General features: G+C 42.0%; 1 protein-coding gene across 4 annotated transcripts in view; it reads right to left on the bottom strand.

Annotated features, from left to right (window-relative positions):
* The window catches only part of LOC146065159 (NACHT, LRR and PYD domains-containing protein 3-like), an 85,031-nt gene that overhangs the window by 40,176 nt on the left and 21,207 nt on the right, over nt 1-23,648 (bottom strand). For all 4 annotated transcript variants that reach the window (XM_083179025.1, XM_083179023.1, XM_083179024.1 and 1 more), the window contains 2 exons: nt 7,691-7,959; nt 369-2,061 (listed from right to left, as the gene is read on the bottom strand). In XM_083179025.1, the coding sequence (XP_083035151.1) occupies nt 369-2,061; nt 7,691-7,946 (1,949 nt within the window). In that variant the 5' untranslated portion in view covers nt 7,947-7,959. The remainder of the gene's footprint in view (nt 1-368; nt 2,062-7,690; nt 7,960-23,648) is intronic.

Below are 23,648 nucleotides of genomic sequence, written 5' to 3'. Positions count from 1 at the left end.
CTGGACCTCTGAAATTAGCACTATACATTTAAAAAAAAGTAATGACAAGCAGAAATCTGACCCTTGAGGGAGGTCAGGTGAAAGGTTGTGACATTCGCACCAGGAAGTATACAGACCCTATGGATAATTCTGGTCTTGCAAATTATAGTTACAGGTTCATCTTCCAGTCTCTCACTCTCAGGCCAAAATGCATGTGAATTTACATACTGACCCGATTGTAGGTGTCCAAACACAAGTTGTAGGTTGAGAACACATACATTAAATAATTCTAACTCAAGCTTGTAAGGTGCACTGTGTTAAAACTTAATTAAATTAATCACTTTGGATCTATCTGTATCACTGCAAATCAAAGATATATATTTACTAACCATAACTGCTTACACCGATGAAGGTACGGTTGCAACTTCTCCAAATAATGTGCATTTATATGGGTAGCCGTTAAGTCAAGTTCATCAATATCCATTTGAACGTGGTCTAGGAAATATGCCAGCACATCAAAGTCAATAGGCGAGAACACATTGTCACTCAAATTAAGACGTAACACAGATGGAGTTATTTTACTGGCCAAGCTGCTCCTTTGCTGTTCAAATAAGCAGTGCAGTAGGTTCAGGATATAACCCCCACTTTCACAGTTTTCAACAATCGATTTAATAAGCCACGAGGTATACTCTTCAGACTTCTTACTTTCATGAAGGTTTAGATGTTTCAAGAACAAGTCTTGGTTTCTTACCGACAGCAATCCAGATAGAAACCTTAAAAATAAATCTAAATATCCAGAGCCAATGCCTAGATTTTTCTGTAGGTTTAAATCCATGAGGTCATCCAAAATGTTCTCCACGTGAGCATAATAAAAAGCTGCAAAGAATTCCTGGATAGTGAAATGGGTAAATGAAAGGATATTTTCTGTGCATTCCAGCTCCTGCACACAAGTCTTATCAAGAAAGCTGTTTACAATGTCTTTCGGGAGTTTGTGAAACATTTCAAAGTCTTTTTCATAAAACAAGGTTTCATGCTTTAAAAGGGACTGGTATGCAATCTGACCCAAACCCAGAATCCCTTTCAATGCTGTGCCATCTTTAGTGCAGACTTGATGTGCGTGATATTTCAGTAAGACTATAAGATAATGGCAATAAATATCAGTCATTGTTTTTGGCTGCTCAATGTGTAGAGCAGCACTTCCTTTTAGGACACTGCAGACAATCCAACAAAAAGCTGGAATGTAGCACAATGTAAACAGAAAATGGTTTTCCCTAACCACCAGAAACTGTTCACTTCCCACTTTTTTATCTTCAAAGAATTTTTGAAAGTAGTCTTCTATTTCAGTAACAGAAAATCCGGTAATTATAACAAAACGCTCAATACAGTCAACAGGTATGTGGTTAATGACTGTGGGTCTGCTAGTGAGCAATACAGTGGCATCAGGGAGAAGTTCTCCTGTGATTAAACTGCCAATTAATTGTGGCAACTCTGCTTCTTCATCCGGATCAAATACAAATTGCTCCCAGTCCAGTTGGCTGTGACACTTAAATTCATCAAATCCATCCAAGATCAAAAGAAGCTTATTGCTGTTTTTGAAAACACTATCTAATGCCTGTGCCAAGTGTCCATGTTTTTTACGTATAATTTCCCGCAAAGTTGTTGGCTTATTGATTAAGTTCAGATCGCTGAAAGTAAAATTTAATATAAAGTCAAAGTATTGATACTCTGTGGTTTTAGAAAAATCAAAAATGATTTTTTGAACAAAAATAGTTTTCCCAATACCTGCTACACCACTTACAAGTATCTTCTTAGGAGTCTTCCTCCCACTTAGCTTTTCAAATAGATGGTTTAGATGTAGCTTATTTTTTCCGTCTTTTTTTTCTTGAAGGTATATACGTTGTTGGCCGAATGTCAGCAGCTCATTTTTCTTAATTTCCAGGCTGTAGTGTCCATTGACAAGAAGAAGATTTACAAAATAATCAGAGAAGTAGAACTTTTCCCCATGTCTGCAGTTGTAGAACTTAATGAAGTCACTTCTCCTTAGAAGAACTTCTTTATGTTTCTGTATGGTCTTTGAAAAATCTGAAAATAAAACAATATAATGTTTAATGAATTTTTCACTTTAGTCCATACTAATATAACATTTCATACACCCAAGCTTATGTCTAAAGGTGACCACACACTAGTCCAATTTGGTCAGAGAAATCGGTCAAAATCGGATGTTTGACATCCCTCTCGGGTTTGTGTGCGGCCCTGTGTGTTTTGGACCTGAGCCAGAGGTCAGACATGCTGCACGTCCGACCTCCAACTATGCCCACTCTCGATGGCAGGGAACAGGTTTGAATGCGATACATCGCATGTTAAAGGACCCCATGCGATGTATCTCATGTGATCCTGCTGCCTGAGAGTGCCCCTCTGGGGGGTCGGATGGCCATACACTGTTGTGATACATCGCAGTAGTGTATGGCAACCTTAACAGATCAAACAGTAGGTCACTTATTTAAAAAATGCTGGTACCATAACAGATGGTGGTCATTGTAGGTATGGTGTTCACACCTGAGACACTTTTAAATTCATGCAACTTTAAAAACAACATAGAAAGGTCATCAGTATAGCAAGATAATTATTTGAGTATCATATAAATGCTTTATATGCGTAGTGGCGCATATACATATTAGGTCCAAATAGTTGTTTGCTTCTAATTACACCTAGAGCGGCATAATGGGGCCAGGAAAGTGTAGACCAGGTGCAATATGGTGTGTTCACTTAGAACAGACATAGCCAACCTGTAGCTCTTCAGCTGTCATGAAACTATAGGTCCCTGCCACAGTTTTGCTAGAATGCAGGGATGTGTTGTTTTACACAGCTGGAGACTTGCTGGTTGGTCAGAACTGACCTAACACTACACAGACTGACATGGATATATCCTATTATGTGCCTTTGTGGAGTAGTTTTGCAGGTGATGCAGGGTTGGTACAAAAATATACACTTATGTTTTAAACTACTTGAAGAACTAGAATCTAGCTATTTCTGATTGGATGATTTTTTTTAACCTCTTCAATACTCTGGACACATGAACACAAACATATATAGCCACGCTCCTCTGTCCTACCATTGGTGGTTGCCCCGACAGACGAGGCATGTTGCAGCGTGACAAAGCATTGCGCAACGTGACTAGTGTGGTGTTTGCCATTGCCGGGGGGTAATGCTTACCTTTGTCCACCAGATGTCGCTTTTGAAAAATCACCAATGTACAGTAATCTACTAAGAACTACTTACCATTTTGTAAATACATTATACTATGTAGTTAATCATTCTCGGCCCCCGCAGTGTTGTACAGTAATTACTACATAGATGCTTATTCAGCCCAAGGTACTCATTGGGGAAATATATGCCAAGCTTAGCCCACACTTACGGAGCTAAACTTGGCATACATTTCCCTTCTGAGTCCCTGGGGCTGAATGAGCATCTAAGTAGCATAATTAATGCACAAAATGGCCACCCAGCAGCATTTACACTAAATATACTTTTTTGAATAAAATAATTTTGCATACATTGTGACAAACCCCAATTTTAGCCCTGAGAGCCATCTGCATTTCCTGACCACCTAATTTCACAAGGCTTCTGGGTTACCGCATCAAGTGTAAATGAGAGGACAGGCTTGTGGTACAGTAACCGTAAGGTAGTGTTCCTGCACTGACACCCCGTTAAGGTCTCTGTTTAACACAGACCTCAGCGGTGTGTCAGCGCGTTGGGGGGCACCTGGAAGAGCTGATATGCCACTGATCCGCTCGGTCAGCTCTTCCAGCTGTCCCCAAAGACCTTAACGGCATGTCAGTGATGCGGGGCAGCAGTCCAGAGTGCTTTACGTCTATGTGCGCTTAACTTCTGACAGGGGTGTCCTGTGCAAAGGAGCAGTTTGCTCTGTATCCGAGAGCTCCCTGAAAGAGCCATGAGTGGTCTGCACCCGCAATTGCCTCTTTGTATCTGGCCCCACCCTCAGCTGCAGCACCTGCCCCATATGCTCAACCCCTGCCCATGACCAGCCGAACCACTACACCGCAGCACCACAGGCAGGAATGCGCCGGCCAGCTATAGATTGCAACAGCACCACTGGTATTTGAAATATGGGCACTGGCAGCAAGCTAATTGGAGCTTGCAATTCAGCAGCCAATCAGGTAGCATTGGTTCCTAATTGGCTACCAGGCTGCATGCTTCGATTGGTTTGAAATCCAGTCCCACATGAACAGTGCTCCCCTCAAGTCCTCTAGACTGATTGTAACCTGGCCCGGGGATACGCACAATACCCTGGTGCAGCGTTGCACTGCTCCTACTAGCAGGTCCCTGCTTCACACAGCCTTTAAGATAAGTTGACGGGGGGAGGGAGACCTACTGTAGTTTCCCCTGGTCCTCCCTTCTGGAGGCTGTCCTGTTCACCCTCCTCACTGTTTCCCGGATCTCCATGGTGTCAGAGCTGTGTGCTCCTGCTGTGTGGGAAGGGGGCTGTGTATGTGTGTGTGTGTGGGGGGGGGGGGGGGGGGGTGCCTGCTTGGTGTGTGTGTGTGGGGGGGGGGGGGGTTGTCCAATTAGTTGGCAACACCCTACCCTAAAAAAATCCTTGAGTGAACACTACTATTGGACTAGTGGTTAAGCCCACAACATGGCATGCACAGCCCCTGGGTTTACAGAACCCGGTCAGCAATAACTAATTATTTTTAATTATTATTTCACTGTTTTGTGGTTTTATATTTTGACATTAAAATGTGTCTAGACTGTATTAATTTGGGGTGCGAAAAAATTTGGGGTTTGCGGTCATATTGCCAATTGGCATTTGCTCCCATACAGTACCAGTTTTTAATTTAGATTTCACCCAATTAGTTGGATAAAATTTGGTCTAGTGTATGTCCAGTATAAGGGTCTTCAGCTTTAGCAGTGAAAAAGTAAATAACCACCATAGTCAGTGCAGTCTTTGAAGTGCTGTAGACCACTGGTTCTCAAACTCAGAGGTAGATGTATGAAGCAGTGATAAGTGAGAAGTGACCCATGGCAACCAATAAACTACCCTGTATCATTTCATATTATGCAATATACAGATGTTACTTCAGTGCTGATGCCAGCCAATCAGCACTGAAGTAACATCTGTATTTTGCATAATATGAAATGATACAGGGTAGTTTATTGGTTACCATGGGCCACTTCTCCCTTATCACTGCTTCCTAAATGGGCAAAACCATATGCACTGCAGGTAAGGCAGATGTAATATGTGCCAAGGGAGTTAGATTTGGGTGAGTTGGTTTGTTTCTGTGCAGGGTAAATACTGGCTGGTTTTTATTTTTACACAGCAATTTAGATTTCAGTTTGAACACACTGGCATGTATTCAATGCTTTTTGCGAGTCAGGCTCACTGTTCGCTCGTGCGTGTCACCGTGACCGCGCTGAAGCACTCACCACTTTTATTCATCTCCTCCTTTCTGTCAGTCTCCTTATTCAACGCTTCTGCAGCTCACCATCCCTCTTTGCGAACTCTGCATAATTATGCGAGGGAAATAGGTCGTGCTGTAGCAGGAGAGATCGGGTTTCTCCTGCTCTCCACGTGAGGTGTGCAGACTTGTGTTTGAGCAGCGTGTTCGGGGGATTTGTGGATCTTGGCTTCTGAACAGGTTTAAGGTTAGTGTTTTGTGCAGTGTTTTTATTACAACACATGGCTGTGTGACAATTTTAATTGGGTTTGTGGCTGCAGACTGGTGCTGTGTATTTTGTCCTCATTTGTTCTTATTATTGTGTTGTGCTTTGGCCGTGGTTTCAGTGCCCTGGGTTTTTATTTTATTTATTTTGTAATTGTTAGCGTTTTTAAATGCCTTTTTGGGGGCTTTGGTTTAGGTTTTGTTTTTTTAATACACCCCTAAATTGTGGTTTTATGTTAGGTGGGGTCTCCCTGAGCTTCCCTGCCTTGGTTTGGGGGCGGCACACTATTGCACGGAGGGCCAGTGCCTTGCTGTGTGTTGTGGTGCAGTTTTTCATGTTTTCTTGCGGGGTGCGGCTGCATGCTGTTTTATGTTAGGGGGGTCTAACTAGGAGCATTACTGATTTCTTATTGGATACCATTAAAATAACTTATTAAATTCCAAATAAATTAATATAGAAGTACAGAATTATGGCACTTGCAATAAATACATTAGAGTACATTTTTTTTAATTTATAAACCATAAAAAAACAAAAAAAATAACAACTTTAACAAAGATAATCCTACAGTTCACCTAAAAAAGATGCAGAGGGAAAAATGGAGAACTGCTCTAAAAAAAGAAACCAGCAGGACTCGCAATTTGTGCATTGAATACACTTTTGGAGAGAGACACTAAAATCCCCATTTAACAGAAATGGGGAGAAGTGCAGGGTGAACTGAGTTAGCTTCGCAAAATATTTTTGGAGAAGCAACAGAGCTGAATACAGGAAGCACAAAATAGGAGAGAAAAGTTCACCACTCTCCAAAAAACATGCACACTCACCGTTATTTACGGCGACATAGGAGCATTGAATACATGTTACTGCATCCAAATCTCTCTACATATACTGTAGAACCTTATTCTGGTTGACTCACAAGGCTGCGTATTCGCAACCTTGCGATTCCACCAGACACTGCCCTGCGAATGAAGATTCCCTGGCCCCCCAATTGAACCTAGACCTGTGGGTGTGTACTGCTGAGAGGAATCTTAAAATTACTTATATCCAAATGTAGATGAGCCCCAAAGCCAGGGCCGGCGCCACCACTAGGCAAATCTAGGCATTTGCCTAGGGCGCCGGCCACTGGAGGGCGGCATTTTGCCCCCCGTGCCGCGGGGGTACCTGTCCTGCGGCGCTGTGTATTTAAAGCTGGCGGCGGAGGCAGCGAGGGGTCCCTGCAGTCAATAAGAAATAACGAGCGCTATCCGCCGGGCTATGCGGAAGCGCTTCTGTTGTGAAAACACTGTCCGCACGCTGATTGGCTGAGATTCAGCCAATCAGCGTGCGCTGTGCGGACAGTGTTTTCACAACAGAAGCGCTTCCGCATAGCCCGGCGGATAGCGCTCGTTGACTACAGGGACCACTCTCTGTCACCGCCGCCAGCTTTAAATACACAGCGCCGCAGGACAGGTACCCCCCCCTCCCCCGGCACCGGGGCGCCCCCACCCCGACTCGCCTGGGGCGCTCCGGTGCCTTGCACCGGCCCTGCCCAAAGCAGTTAGTAAGAGCTACTATATTTGCTATAAAAAAAGTCACTGATAGATGTGAGGGATTGTTCATCTATTTTTTTACATGTGGTTCCATATAAATGGCCTGAAGACATGCATGTAGCCATAGGGATTATTATTGTGTTTTATTACCAATGCTGGAAAATGGTGCTGATGAATCAATGTAAATGTATCTATCTCTCATTCCTTTTTCCCCCAAAAGGTGAAATGAGGGAGATTGCTAGACTAATCAGGGAGAGAGGGAGAGTGCTGCTCTTTCAAGGTGTCTCCTGCAGAATGCAGGAGGGTAGGCAACTATGGGTCCATCTCATGGTGCAGACATTGTTTCCAGCATTTGATGCCTACTACCAAGATGAACAGGCATGGATTCATACCTTCTTATCATGTTTTCCTTAGCGAACAGATGAGCTGTCTCATCTAACCCCTGTATATACATACATACATACATACATACATACATACATACACTTCATTTTACTCACCATTTCCTTTTGTTATCTGATTTTTCGACTTTTTAACATCACAAAAGAGTTCACAAAAGATTGATGCATTTTCTTCTCCAAGACAGTCTATAAGATCTAATAATTTTCTGACTTGTTTTCTGGGTCCTCGTTCATATGCCACATCCTCATAATCATCTTTTGATAGCAACTGCTTTTTAATGGCATTATCAAGAATAGAGTCAATATAATATTCCAATTCATTTATCAGCTGTATTCGGTAATTTTGCAAAAACATTTGTGAAGATAGTCTAGAAAACAAAACAAATATACATTGTTATGCGATTACAAAATTATACGTGATTCTAGTTTACAGTTTGTTAACATCAAGTACATACTATTACTGGCAGTTAGGAAGTGTAGGTTAGCAATGACATATATGTCCCAAAAAACTATAAGCCAGCTCTAAAATAGAACATATTTTATATAGAAAACAGGATTACAAAAAAGCATTTTATCAAAAAGATATATCGATTATACAAACTAAAACAAGGAAAAAGAGCACAATTGCACAGTCATTTTGCATCATATGAAACTCAATGCAACAATTATATATGCATTACATAAAGAAATATCTGTTTTAATCAAAACAAAAAGGGAGCTTCCTTTTCCCCAGAGACTAGCTCCAAACCTGAAAGATCTGCCAAGTGCCCTTGTGCATACCTTCCAACAGTCTTAAATTTGGTGTACCATTGTACAGTTTCAAAACAGAACATGCACCCCAAATTATAGGAGGTGGTTGGGAGGTACAGTATTGCACAGACCCTCCATCACAATACCTTCCATCGGGTACATAATGTTCTGTTCCTGAACTTCCCTCTAATATCAGGATTGCAGTTACCTGCGTAACAATGAACTAGTTCAAGACAGGTGGCGGCAGTCATAAATTAAGAGGTATGTCTAGGGTACACGGATGATGGTGAAGCCCCATACACACTAACTACACTAAACAATGTTTTCAAACATACAGTATCACTCACAAGGGCCCTTCTGAGGGATATTTTTTTTTTAAATGACCTGCATGTTCAGCAGGGTCCCGGGTGATGTCACTTAATGATATTGTTAGCAATATCATTCAGTGTGTAAGTACTATCATCCACCCATGGAACAGCGGATCAATAGGCATGGCACCTTGTCTGTAGTAAGACAGTCAATATGTTGATACGTACAAAAGATCAACAAAATAATAAGCCACTGCTTCCTATGTAAGATAAGGCCACTCGGGGCCATTTCATGTGATGGAATGGGACCTGAATATAGAACTTTCTAATTTCATAAATCAGTTAAAAATGTAAAATTCATTCTAGTAAAATAAAAGTAAAAAATAAATAAATTTGTAATTGGTACAAAAAAAAAAAGACGATGTAGCCACACTCATCGTTGCTGGAGCGGCAGCGCGTTCTCCCGTTTATTGTGCCAAATTTACACCTGTGGCACAGAATTGTCAGGCTGCAATATCGCTGCTTAATGTGTTTATATGAGCCACGGAAGGGAATTAAGAGTATGTGCATTGAGACTGGATCGCACCAATCGCAATGGGAGTCGCATGTGCCAATTGGCGCAGGATAGATGAGCAAGGCAACATCTGTACTCAAGACAGAACAGACAAAACATTAAAGTTCTGTAACATTAGATCAGACTGGGCTATGATTTTTCCAATGCTGGTAAGTAGAACTAATGGTTTTACAATATATTAATGTAAATATTTTTGCATTTGTTCTTTGTTCAAAAAAAAAATTGTTTGGGGTTAGCATTTACAGAAATACTAGTGTCGCCACACATTTCTTTATCAGTATAGAAAAAACATAATTTTTACACTAAATTTATTTGAAAAGTAGTAGTTTTGAAAATTTTATTTTTGCGGTTTGGCCATTCCATAGAAAGTAAAACCAATCAGTACACATCATTATTCAATGCTGTTTGGATAATCCGGATGACTTCATTGACTAAAATGTATTCAATACTGCCCCAGTAGGCTAAAATACAATATGGGAAGCAGTGGTGTAACTATAAAATTTCCGCCCCCCCCTTCAACCCCTAGGGTTAACAACCTTCCTCCCCCGCGCCCTCCCCATGCACAATACCTCCTGCCGTGGCTGGTGCTTATGTCAGGTCCCATCTCCTGCAGTGACTAAAAAGTGTAAAAAGTAAAAAGTGAAAAAGTGACTCTCAGAAAATGGCTTGCCCCATAATGCAGACAATTTTTGTGGAAGCTATAGTGGGCGGCGGCCTCCTCTGGCAACCTTAAAAACGGTCTGCTGTATGGGGGCAGCCATTTTCTGAGAGTCACTTTTTATATGCTGCAGGAGCCGGGACCTGACAGAAGCATGGGGAGGGCGCGGGGTACCGGCCGGCAGCAGGGGCAGACAAAGACCCCTCTGGCGCCCACAACTTCTCAGCACCTCCCCGCTACCATGGGGGCTGTGGGGCTATAGTTACGCCACTGATGGGAAGGCCATCCCGGCCCATAAGAGAGATGGGCAAGTCTCCTGCATCCACTGCTACCAAGGGGGCCGATGATACAATTTGAGCTTAATTGTGTCTTTCTGGCCCTGTGTCTGCTGAATAAAGCCTGTTTCTATATTGCTGTATAGTGAGGGCAGAACCATGATGATGTGATCATTCAGCCATGCTCTCCAACCGACCTACACTACTACACATGACCAGACTTCCCTCTTCCGCAGGAGGGAGAATTTTTTTTACTGTAGGTAGAGTATGCAGTTTATACCCCTTTCACACTTGCAAGCCGGGTTGCAAGCCGGGTTCTAAGTTCCGGGTGCGACCTGGCTTGCAAGTTCTTTCACACTGGCCACCCGACCCAGAATGAAGTCAGGCGGGTGGCGCCATCTGAAGACTTGGCCGGGGCTGCACTGGGAGATGTCAGCACCTCCCAGCGGTGCATTTTCACTGCAGTGAACGGGATCTGGGTCACACTGACCCAGAATATCCATTCACACTCACCGCTTCACGTGTCGATTCTGGAATCTACCCAGGTCAGGACCTGGCTAGAAATCCCGGAATGCTGAACACGCGATGCGGTGACAAGACCCTTTCACACTGAGCTAAATCCCGGGTTGATGCACGTTCATTTGCAAAAAACGGGATATTTTTGCAAGTGTGAAAGAGGTATTAGTGACATAACAAAATATACACCCAATGAAAGAAAAGTTGCTTAATACAAAGTTAACCATCGTGAAAACTCAAAATTATACTTATGATAATTACATTTCTCGTGAATAATTTCTGGCAGCCCTTTACAATGGGTTTAGACCCCTTCTCCAATTTCTAGACAGGTAGTTGTTCCTTAGGATCTGCTCACATCAGGTACATAAACAACAGACAGGGAGGGAGTTTATTGCCTGCCATGAAGTATTCCGAAGAAATTTAATTATCGTTGGTATATTTCACTTTTTTTCTTCTTCCTACTTCATGGCAGCCCTTTACAATGGGATATGCCAAAGCAATAACAGGAGGGACAATACAATACCTTAAGCCATAGCCTGACTTAGAACACGGCTACCAAATGGCTCCTTCATCACATCCAACACATAATGCTTGGAGAAGGTATACACTGAAGACCAGGTGAAGACAGCACATATTATTTTGATGGACACCCAAGCCTCCTTAGCCCATGAGACAGACATTGCCTCTAGTCGAGTTTGCCTTTATTATTTTCAGAACCATACAACCAACTTTATTGTATGCAAATGTAATTACTTCTTTAACCCATTTGGAGATGGTTGGTTTTGTCGGAGAAATAAATCTATCTATGTATGCTAATCAGCGCAAAAAAGAAAGCAGAAAAATATCTTGATTTATATGAAATGAAGATACTATTTTATGCTAAAAAGACGGATTTGTTTGAAGAACAACTCTTTCCTGAAATAATTTCAAATAAGGCTCTTGCGCCCATAAACCATGTAGCTCCCCAATTCTTATGGCTGAAGAAATTGCAGTGAGAAATATAACTTTCCATGTTAAAATCTCAAAAAGAGATAAATTACTTGACTCGAGATCCGATTCTCTTTATGGCATGGCAAATTCTTAAAATGAACCCATCTTCAGACAATCTTTTGTCCAACAGCACGCTATGGGCTGCTATATGCACCTTGAGGATAGAAACTGCCAAACCTTTATCAAAACCCTCACAAAGGAATTGTAAGATTAGCGATGTATATGCCTTGAGTACATTACACTTTCCTTTTGACCAGCTGATGAAAATCTAGATACTATGCTATACAGTATCTTTGATGATACTTTCTTTCTAGCTAATGACCTCCATTAAACTTCCAAAAATAGATTCTGAGGGTTTCGGTACTGTAAGGGCCCCTGATACAAAATTTGTGGGATTATAGCTAATGTTAGAGGATCTTTGATTGTCATATAATAATAATACTGTCGGGGACCATGGACCAAAAAAGTAGAATGACTATTACTTGCACTCGTTCCTCCATTATCTTCCTCAGTACCCTGGGAATAAGATAAAATGGAGGGAAGACATTGCCCAGCTTCAAATTCCACTTCTGGGACAGAGCATCTGTTCCACAGGACTCTGTCATGTTGTACCTGGAAAAGAACAGTATCAGCTTTGTGTTCTTTGGGGATGTCATCAAATCTACTGTATTTCTGGAAGGCCGAACCTGTTGACTACTAACTGGAATATGGAATTTTCCAACTCCCATACTGCTGGACAGACCAATTTTCTGCTCAAATAATTTGCAACCACTTTGTCTTTGCTTGGGAAATGTAATACTGTTAATGATTTCAGATGTCTTTCTAAACATGCCATGATGTTCTGCATTTCATCCATAATGGCTAAATTTCTCATAACGCCCTGTTAGTTTAGGTACGCCACTACAGTTATATTGCCGAAAAGACTCTCAAATCGTTTCCTATAATGTTGTTTTGAAAATCATATAACATATCGCCAACCAAACTGCTCTCATCTCTTTTCAATTGGAGGATAATACTTTTTATTGAGGGGACCAGGTAACCGAACAACACTCTTGCAGCATATGAGCCCCCCAGCCACTTGCACTTGCATCGATGGTAATCACTAGAAAATGTGGGTCTGCCAACAGGAAAATTCTTAGACATAATTGGCTGTCTTTCCACCAAGACAGAGATCTTTGCCGGTGCCAACATTTTTATCCAATGACTCAATGTATGCAGGAACCAGATGTACTTCAGTTAGTGCCATTTAAGTGCTTATATCCTCTATCTTGACCATGGGATGATAATAATAGCTGATGTCATCATGTCCAATAACCTTAAGGCCATGTATAGCTAAATCTTTTCTCTGTTTTGAACAATGGTAGCTAATTCTTGCATTTTTGTACATCTTTCTTCTGAAAGTGTGATCCTGAAGTCAATAGTATTTATCTTCATAATTATTCTTTTGGGATCTTTTTAATATTTTGTGACGTAAGGCCAAAGGGAAGACAGGTAAACTGATAATGCATTCCTTTAATGCAATATCTCAGATACTTTCTGTGGCTTTCTCTGATGGGAATATGGAAATGTGCATCTTTTAGGTCTATAGACACTAAATAATCTCCTCTTCTAAGACCCATGAGGATAGATTTTGCGGTTTCCATGTGAAACTTTATTTTCCTTAGTCTCCTGTTCAGACTCTGCAAATCCAGGATAGTCCTGAATCCACCAGAAGCCTTCTTCAATAGGCAGGAATAGAACCCCTTATTTTCCTCTGCCCTTGGAGCTCTTTACACTGCACTGGAGTTGATTAACGCTCTCAAATTCTTCAGTAATGCTGCAACTCCTATATCCATACTTCGTGGTCTTGAAATGATAAAACGTTCTATTTTTGGCTTGTTGCAAAAATTCTAACGGGTAAACTTTGGTGACAATCCACTTGTCCTGAATGCTTTGTTTTTAGTTTTCCCCAAATTTTTAAATTCTTCCTGCAACCGGTATAGTCACCAAAGCCTTCAGTCACTGCCTCTGGTCACCTCTTCTATTGGACTTGACAATCCTGGGAAATCTCTTTCTTTAAATAGACCAGGTCTATAGGACCTTGCTTGCCTGAAATGTTGTGTTGGGGACCCATCCATAAACCTGCCACACCTGTCCTGAGGCAATCTTATGGACTTTCCTCTGGACATTCTCTGAATAATGGAATCTAACTGCTTCCAAGTAAAGAAAAACCTTCATACAGCAATGTTTTCTTCAGCCTGTTTGAATAGATGAAAGGTTCCTACATATGCAATTCCTAGGGAACCCTCTCTTGCAAGGATGAACACGACAATTTTAGGGCTCTAGCAACAGAAGCAATAGCCACTCCAGACTTTAAAGCTATTGAAATGTGTAACCTTTAAAAAGCAACATCTTCTAAAGGTATAGTGGTCCTAGTGATGCTTTCGGCCACTGCTGCATCAACACCACTATTTGAAATATTCCTCATCCTCAATAGGATACATTCGCTCAACTCTTGTAAAGCTGCCAAGCCACTTATCTACATTCTGCCATTCCTTTTGGAGGAGGTCTTTACAACTTTATGGACTGGAAAAGATCTGCCCCTTCTGGTCTTCAAACAATGTATCATGCTCTAATTTAGTCGACTCTTTATAATTTAAAGGTTTATATAAATTCTTGAAAACAAGCTCCACTATATCTAAATTAAACATACTATCATTTTCCATAACTTCACCAGAATCAGCACTGAATAAAATCGTGACCTCTTCCTCTGACAAGTAACCAGGAGACATAACTTCATAATCACAATCAAGACTGGTCTGAGACCTGAATCTTTTACAACTGTGTTCTTCCTTACAAACAAAAGATTTCTTCATCCACTTAAAGCTGTTAACCGAGTAGAAGTATTTGGGTAGGGGCAGAATCTTTGACACAATCCCCACAATCTCACAATGGGGCAGATGTATGAAGAGTCGTTATGGGGGAGAAGGGGTATCAGCGCATGTTATGTGCACTATACCGCTTCTCCCTGTCCATATCAGCGCTGCTATCTAAATGATAGCAGGCCCACTGCTGCTTTTAGATTCGCCATCAGCAGGCTGGCGAAGCCCTATCTAAACAGCAGGGACAGCGCTGTCCCTGCTGTTAGGTCTGGGCTGCATTGGGGATCTCACGTGAGCAGTGAGATCCCGCGCATGCCCAGTGCAGCTGGCCAGGGGACAGGAGACAGTGTAAACTGATGTGTTATCTCCAGGAGGGGACATACCCGGAGGGGGGAGTTAGTGCTCCCCCGCTTCGGCGGACAAGATGTTGATACATCTTGTCGGTCTCCCCTCCTGCTTCACCTCGCTAATGAGGCGAAGGAGGAAGTATTATAGGGGGAGCGATAAACGCCGCTATAATACATCTGCCCCCAATTTATCTCCTTGACTCCCACAAAAGTTTTGTCAAATGAAGGGCAAAGCTTGGACAAATGTTTCTTCTTGCATAGGTATTATTTTTCCAGCATAAGGATACAGGAGAGCAAGAGAAGACAAGAGCTAATGGTGCCACTGACCCAGCTTCTGCCACTGGAGCAGCAGCACAAACGGCCTACTGCTTTTAAGGTAATATAACAAACCTCTAGCTAACTAACCTGACTACACGAGGAGACAGGAAAAAACGACTGGGAGGAGGAGGGAGGAGCATGCTCATGTACCAGAGGTGGGCGGATCCTAAGGGAAAACTACCTGTCTAGAAATAGAAGAAGGGACCTAAACCCATTGTAAAGGGCTGCAATGAAGAAGGAAGAAGAAATAACTATATTTATTAATGGCCAAACGCTGATGGAAATCTGAAAATATATCATAGCCTCAAACAACATATCAAAAATACTGTTACCGATCAGTAAATTTAAAAAGGAATATTGGGGGTGATTTACTAAGGTAAAAGAACCGGGTGCTGGTATGAGGTGCCTCCAATTAAATACAGTATGTTAGCAGCTACCAGATAGTGGTTATAGTGGACCACTGAAGAAAGCTATACAAAACCAAAGAATAGGCAGCGCTTGTTGAATGAATAGGTAACAATTATAAAGGGATTGCCTGAAAATATCACATTTATTATATAGACAATAATGATACAATAAAAACAATAATTTAACATTTTTAATTTATCATTTTTTAATTTATGCTTTTATTGTTTTTATTGTATCATTATTGTCTATATAATAAATGTGATATTTTCAGGCAATCCCTTTATAATTGTTACCTATTCATTCAACTAGCGCTGCCTATTCTTTGGTTTTGTATAGATTTTTTTTTAACCCCTTCCTGACAGAGCTAGTTTTTGCCTTCCTGACAGAGCCCTTTTTTTCAATTCTGACATGTCTCACTTAAGTGGGGATAACTTTTTTTTGCTTTTACTTATCCCAGTGATTTTGAGATAGTTTTTTCGTGACACATTGTACTTCAAGTTAGTGGTAAATTTTCGTCGATACAGTCTGTGTTTTTTTGTGAAAAATACCAAAATATCGTGAAAAAATGGAAAATTTAGCGATTTGCAAAATGTTAAATTTTCTGCTTGTGAGACAAATAATCTTACCACTCAAAATAGTGAATAACTAACATAGACCATATGTCTACTTTATGTTGACATCATTATTTCAACTTCCTTTTAATTTTTTGGGACACTAGGAGGCTTACAATATGAATAGCAAATTCTCAAATTTTCAAGAAAATTTCAAACACTGATTTTTTTAGGGACCAGTTCAGTTCTGATGTGACTTTGAGGGACTTGTATGTGAGACACCCCCATAAATGATGCCATTTCAAAAACTGCACCCCTCACAGTATTCAAAACAGCATTTTGGAAGTTTGTTAACCCTTTAGGTGTTTCACAGGAATTAAAACAAAGTGTAGGTGAAATTTCAAAATTTCTTTTTTTTTGCAGATTTGCAATTTTAATACATTTTTCTAAGGAACACAGTACATTTTACTAGAGAAATGTGACTAAAAATTGATTCCCCCAATTCTTTTGTTTTCATAAATATCCTATATGTGGCCCTAGTGTGCACGGTGACCAAACCACAGGCTTCATAATAGAAGGAGCACCTACTTGATTTTGGAGCCTCCTTTTTATGAGATTATTTTTTAGGCACCATGTAGGTTTCTAGGCACCATAACATGCTAAAAGTTAGGAACCCCCCCACAAGTGACCCCATTTTGCAAACTACACCCCTCAGGGAATTCAGCTAGGGGTATAGTGTACATTTCAAACCCGCAGGGGTTTCACCAATTGTGGTACAACTGGGCAGTGAAAATGAAAAATTATTTTTTTTACACAAAAATGCAGTTCTGGCTCCAAATTTGTCATTTTCAGAAGGTATGAAGGAGACAAAGCACCCCAAAATCTGTGCCCCAATTTCTCCCGAGTACAGCAATGCCTCACATGTGACCAAAAAATACCAGTTGGGTGCATGGCAGGACTCAAAAGGGAAGGAGTGATTTTTGGATTTTGCAGCTCAGATTCTGGTGGAATTTTGGTGGGTGCTATGTCGCATTAGCAAGACCCCCCAAGCACCAATACAGTGGAACCCCCCCACAAGTCACCCCATTTTGCAAACTACACCCCTCAGGGAATTCATCTAGGGGTATAGTGTACATTTCAAACCCCCAGGGGTTTCACCAATTTTGATACAAGTGGGCAGTGAAAATGAAAAATTACATTTTTTTACACAAAAATGCAGTTCTGGCTCAAAATTTTTCATTTTCAGAAGGTATGAAGGAGAAAAAGCACCCCAAAATCTGTGCCCCAATTTCTCCTGAGTACGGCAATGCCTCACATGTGACCAAAAAATACCAGTTGGGTGCATGGCAGGACTCAGAAGGGAAGGAGTGATTTTTGGATTTTGCAGCACAGATTCTGGTGGAATGAATGGTGGGTGCTATGTTGCACCAATACAGTGGAACCCCCCCACAAGTCACCCCATTTTGCAAAGTACACCCCTCAGGGAATTCATCTAGGGGTATAGTGTACATTTCAAACCCCCAGGGGTTTCACCAATTTTGATACAAGTGGGCAGTGAAAATGAAAAATTACATTTTTTTACACAAAAATGCAGTTCTGGCTCACAATTTTTCATTTTCAGAAGGTATGAAGGAGAAAAAGCACCCCAAAATATGTGCCCCAATTTCTTCCGAGTACGGCAATGCCTCACATGTGACCAAAAAATACCAGTTGGGTGCATGGCAGGACTCAGAACGGAAGGAGTGATTTTTGGATTTTGCGGCTCAGATTCTGGTGGAATTTTGGTGGGTGCTATGTCGCATTAGCAAGACCCCCCAAGCACCAATACAGTGGAACCCCCCCACAAGTCACCCCATTTTGAAAACTACACCCCTCAGGGAATTCATCTAGGGGTATAGTGTACATTTAAAACCCCCAGGGGTTTCACCAATTTTGATACAAGTGGGCAGTGAAAAAGAAAAATTACATTTTTTACACAAAAATGCAGTTCTGGCTCAAAATTTTTCATTTTCAGAAGGTATGAAGGAGAAAAAGCACCCCAAAATCTGTGCCCCAATTTCTCCCGAGTACGGCAATGCCTCACATGTGACCAAAAAATACCAGTTGGGTGCATGGCAGGACTCAGAAGGGAAGGAGTGATTTTTGGATTTTGCAGCTCAGATTCTGGTGGAATTTTGGTGGGTGCTATGTCGCATTAGCAAGACCCCCCAAGCACCAATACAGTGGAACCCCCCCACAAGTCACCCCATTTTGCAAAGTACACCCCTCAGGGAATTCATCTAGGGGTATAGTGTACATTTCAAACCCCCAGGGGTTTCACCAATTTTGATACAAGTGGGCAGTGAAAATGAAAAATTACATTTTTTTACACAAAAATGCAGTTCTGGCTCACAATTTTTCATTTTCAGAAGGTATGAAGGAGAAAAAGCACCCCAAAATATGTGCCCCAATTTCTTCCGAGTACGGCAATGCCTCACATGTGACCAAAAAATACCAGTTGGGTGCATGGCAGGACTCAGAACGGAAGGAGTGATTTTTGGATTTTGTGGCTCAGATTCTGGTGGAATTTTGGTGGGTGCTATGTCGCATTAGCAAGACCCCCCAAGCACCAATACAGTGGAACCCCCCCACAAGTCACCCCATTTTGCAAACTACACCCCTCAGGGAATTCATCTAGGGGTATAGTGTACATTTCAAACCCCCAGGGGTTTCACCAATTTTGATACAAGTGGGCAGTGAACATGAAAAATTACATTTTTTACACAAAAATGCAGTTCTGGCTCAAAATTTTTCATTTTCAGAAGGTATGAAGGAGAAAAAGCACCCCAAAATCTGTGCCCCAATTTCTCCCGAGTACGGCAATGCCTCACATGTGACCAAAAAATACCAGTTGGGTGCATGGCAGGACTCAAAAGGGAAGGAGTGATTTTTGGATTTTGCAGCTCAGATTCTGGTGGAATTTTGGTGGGTGCTATGTCGCATTAGCAAGACCCCCCAAGCACCAATACAGTAGAACCCCCCCACAAGTGACCCCATTTTGCAAACTACACCCCTCAGGGAATTCATCTAGGGGTATAGTGTACATTTAAAACCCCCAGGGGTTTCACCAATTTTGATACAAGTGGGCAGTGAAAAAGAAAAATTACATTTTTTACACAAAAATGCAGTTCTGGCTCAAAATTTTTCATTTTCAGAAGGTATGAAGGAGAAAAAGCACCCCAAAATCTGTGCCCCAATTTCTCCCGAGTACGGCAATGCCTCACATGTGACCAAAAAATACCAGTTGGGTGCATGGCAGGACTCAGAAGGGAAGGAGTGATTTTTGGATTTTGCAGCACAGATTCTGGTGGAATGAATGGTGGGTGCTATGTTGCACCAATACAGTGGAACCCCCCCACAAGTCACCCCATTTTGCAAACTACACCCCTCAGGGAATTCATCTAGGGGTATAGTGTACATTTCAAACCCCCAGGGGTTTCACCAATTTTGATACAAGTGGGCAGTGAAAATGAAAAATTACATTTTTTTACACAAAAATGCAGTTCTGGCTCAAAATATTTCATTTTCACAAGGAATGAAGGAGACAAAGCACCCCAAAATCTGTGCCCCAATTTCTCCCGAGTACGGCAATGCCTCATGTGTGACCAAAAAGTGGCAGGACTCAGAAGGGAAGGAGTGATATTTGGAGTTTGCAGCACAAATTCTGGTGGAATTTTGGTGGGTGCTATGTCGCATTAGCAAGACCCCCCAAGCACCAATACAGTGGAACCCCCCCACAAGTCACCCCATTTTGAAAACTACACCCCTCAGGGAATTCATCTAGGGGTATAGTGTACATTTAAAACCCCCAGGGGTTTCACCAATTTTGATACAAGTGGGCAGTGAAAAAGAAAAATTACATTTTTTACACAAAAATGCAGTTCTGGCTCAAAATTTTTCATTTTCAGAAGGTATGAAGGAGAAAAAGCACCCCAAAATCTGTGCCCCAATATCTCCCGAGTACGGCAATGCCTCACATGTGACCAAAAAATACCAGTTGGGTGCATGGCAGGACTCAGAAGGGAAGGAGTGATTTTTGGATTTTGCGGCTCAGATTCTGGTGGAATAAATGGTGGGTGCTATGTGGCATTAGCAAGACCCCCGAAGCACGGTGAAATTATGAACCTAATATTCCATAGATGTGTGGTATAATTTAAAACACTCCTTTATACATAGGCCGGGTTTGTCGGGGCAAGTGTCAGACTGGAAAATAGTTTGCTTTCTTATTCCCTTTTTATAGCAAACTTTGCACCTTTTTTGTGTCCTGCCCTTTTTTCCAGTGGAGGGGATTTCATCAGGAAAATGCTGCCCTGGTACAATACGGGGGCCAGTACTAGAAGTACTGGGGCCCTCTGCCTGCTGGTTCCCAAATATTAGGCCCTTTATGACTTCCTCTTGAAAGTGCATAAATGTCCCCCTCTGGCCGGTAGAACGGAATAGCACGTAAGCGTTATACAGTGCCATCTGGATGATATACACGGCCACCTTCTTGTACCAGATTTTTGTTTTCCGCAGGGCACTGTACGGCTTCAGTACCTGATCTGAAAGATCCACTCCGCCCATGTACCTATTGTAATCCAGGATACAATTAGGTTTTGAGGTGTGGGTACTGGTACCTCGTACAGGGACGGAGGTGGTACTGTCTCCGTGAATTGTTGTCAGTATAAGGACATCCCTCTTGTCCTTATATTTGACCAACAACATATTTTCGGTGCATATTCCCCTGCTTTCACCCCTTCTCATTACTTGGGCAATGTGCGTTTTTGGGAGGCCTCTTTGGTTCTTGCGCACAGTACCGCAAGCTGCTGTACCTCTTGAACCAAGGGCCTTAAACAGGGGGATGCTAGTGTAAAAGTTATCCACATAGAGGTGATAACCTTTATCCAGGAAGGGGTGCACTAAATCCCAGACAATTTTCCCACTAACACCTACGAGGGAGGGGGGGCATTCTGGCGGTTGAATTCTTGAATCCTTCCCTTCATAAACCCTAAACCTGTGGGTGTACCCTGAGGTGCTTTCACACAGTTTATACATTTTTATGCCATACCTTGCCCTCTTACTGGGAAGGTACTGGCGGAATTTAACCCTTCCTTTAAAATGTATAAGGGACTCGTCGATACAAATAAATTTTTCAGGGATGTACACCTCTTCAAATTTGGCACTGAAATGATCAATGACCGGCCTGACTTTGAATAGCCGGTCAAAGGTGGGATCATCTCTGGGTGGGCACTGTGCATTATCGGTGTAATGTATGAATTTAAGAATTGTCTCAAATCGAGTCCGGGGCATGGCCATACGGTAAAATGGAGTACTGTACAGAACATCTGTACTCCAATATTGCCTAATTTCTGGCTTTTTTACTATGCCCATATGAAACACCAGACCCCAAAACGTCATCATCTCTACTGCATCTACAGGGGTCCACCTAGCAAATGATGACGTGGGGTTTTGAGCAATAAACTGCTGGGCATATAAATTAGTTTGGTCCACCATTAAATTTATAAAATCATCAGAGAAAAATAATTTGAAAAAGTCAATTTCTCTGAGACCTGTGGAATCAAATTGGATTCCTGGCATGGCCAAAAACTCAGGAACCTGGGGCTCAAAATTGTCTGGTGGTGGGGTCCATACTAGATCAATTATTGGGGGGGGAATCTCAGCTGATCTACGGGGGCGTCTTTGAGGGGGTCCCTCATCAGCAGAGGAGGAAGAGGAGCTTAAGGCAAATCCTTCAAATTCCCCGCTTGCATCACTGGCTGTGTCAGAGTCAGAAGCAAGCATGGCATATGCCTCCTCCACTGAATACATTCTCCTGGATGATTGGGAGGACATTTGGGAGGACATTTGGGAGGACATTTGGGATGCCATTTTTATTTTTGTGTTACCGGTAGTGAAATGTTTCAACACGTGTATAGTGTAGGGGGGGGCACAAACTTTATTTCAATCCGGGGGGTATGTAGTGTGTAGTGTGTATGTGGTGCAGAAAAAAAAAAAAATACTTTATACCAATAAAAAAAAAAAAAAATGAAGGGGTTAAAAAAAAAAAAAAGGAAGGGGTTAAAAAAAAAAAGGTCCTGCGCCAAAAATTGAGCACAGATGTTGGTCAGTAACGTCTGTCACTGAACAGCGCTCAAAGGCAACAGGAATTTGATCAAAAAAAAAAAAAAAAATAGATCAACCCTGTGCCGAAAGAGATGATCAGTGATGTACGTCACTGATCAGCGCACAGCGGCCACAGGACACCCACAAAATCACAGTGTGTGTAAAAAAAAAAATTAAAAAAATACCCCACAGCACACACACAAAAAAAAAAGGTGATCAGTGATGCGACACTGATTACCAGTGAGGTGCAGCAGGTGCACAACCTTTGGTGCAACTGACAGGTATATATAAAAAAAAAAAAACCTCTGTACCCCCAAAAAAGTTGCTGATCACCTCAGATATAGTGATCAGCACAAAAGGCGGGGACAGCAGACACAAAATTTAGCACTCTCTATCACTATCTCTCTCTATCTCTCTATCTCTCACTATCTAACACTATCTAACACTCTATGACACTGCAGCAGCAGCACTCACAGGTATATCTATATATAAAAAAAAACCTGCGCCCCCAAAAAGTTACTGATCAGTTAATTTATACTGATCAGCACAAAAGGAGGGGGCAGCAGTCAGTTATATAAAAAATATATAGCACAATCTGTCACTATCTCTCTCTATCTCTCTCTATCTCTCTCTCTCTATCTCTCTCTATCTCTCTATAACTATCACACTGCAGCAGCACAAAATATAGCACTCTGTCAGTAGGCCTCTCTCTCTATCTCTCTCTCTCTATCTCTCTCTCTCTATCTATAACTATATCACACTGCAGCAGCACAAAATATAGCACTCTCTGACACTATCTCTCTCTCTATCTCTCTCTATCTCTCTCTATCTCTCTCTATCTCTCTCTCTCTATCTCTCTCTATCTCTCTCTATCTATCTCTATCTATCTCTCTATCTATCTAGCTAATACTAATACAGTGCAGCAGCACAATATCACAGTATGGCACAATTATTGCACAGGATCCAGGAAGCAATCAGCAGCGATCAGGTAAGTATTGCAGCAAGTATTTCTGGTCAGTATGGCGGCAGGGGGGTACGGTGACCGCACTGCACGCTTTCCAGACCGGAATGGCGTCTGCAGTGCAGTCACCGTTAGTTTAAATCTCCCTCCTTGGCTGTGATTGGTCCGTCGGTCCGACGGACCAATCACGGCCTTTGGGGGCGGGCGGGGTGAGGTGGGGTGACACCAGTGTCACCCTTACACCCCGCGGTGATTGGTGCTGTACTTTACAGCACCAATCACCTCTGATCCCGTGTCACCGGCGAACGTTATTCGCCGGTGACACAGGAAAACGCTGTGAATGGCTGTTCACACTGAACAGCCAATCACAGCGATCGCCGACGGGGGGGCGGCATCGCA

The sequence above is a fragment of the Crinia signifera genome, chromosome 1 (assembly GCF_055691185.1).
Source record: "Crinia signifera chromosome 1, ASM5569118v1, whole genome shotgun sequence".
Taxonomy (NCBI): Eukaryota; Metazoa; Chordata; class Amphibia; order Anura; family Myobatrachidae; genus Crinia; species Crinia signifera.
This window is presented reverse-complemented; position numbering and strand designations above follow the sequence as displayed.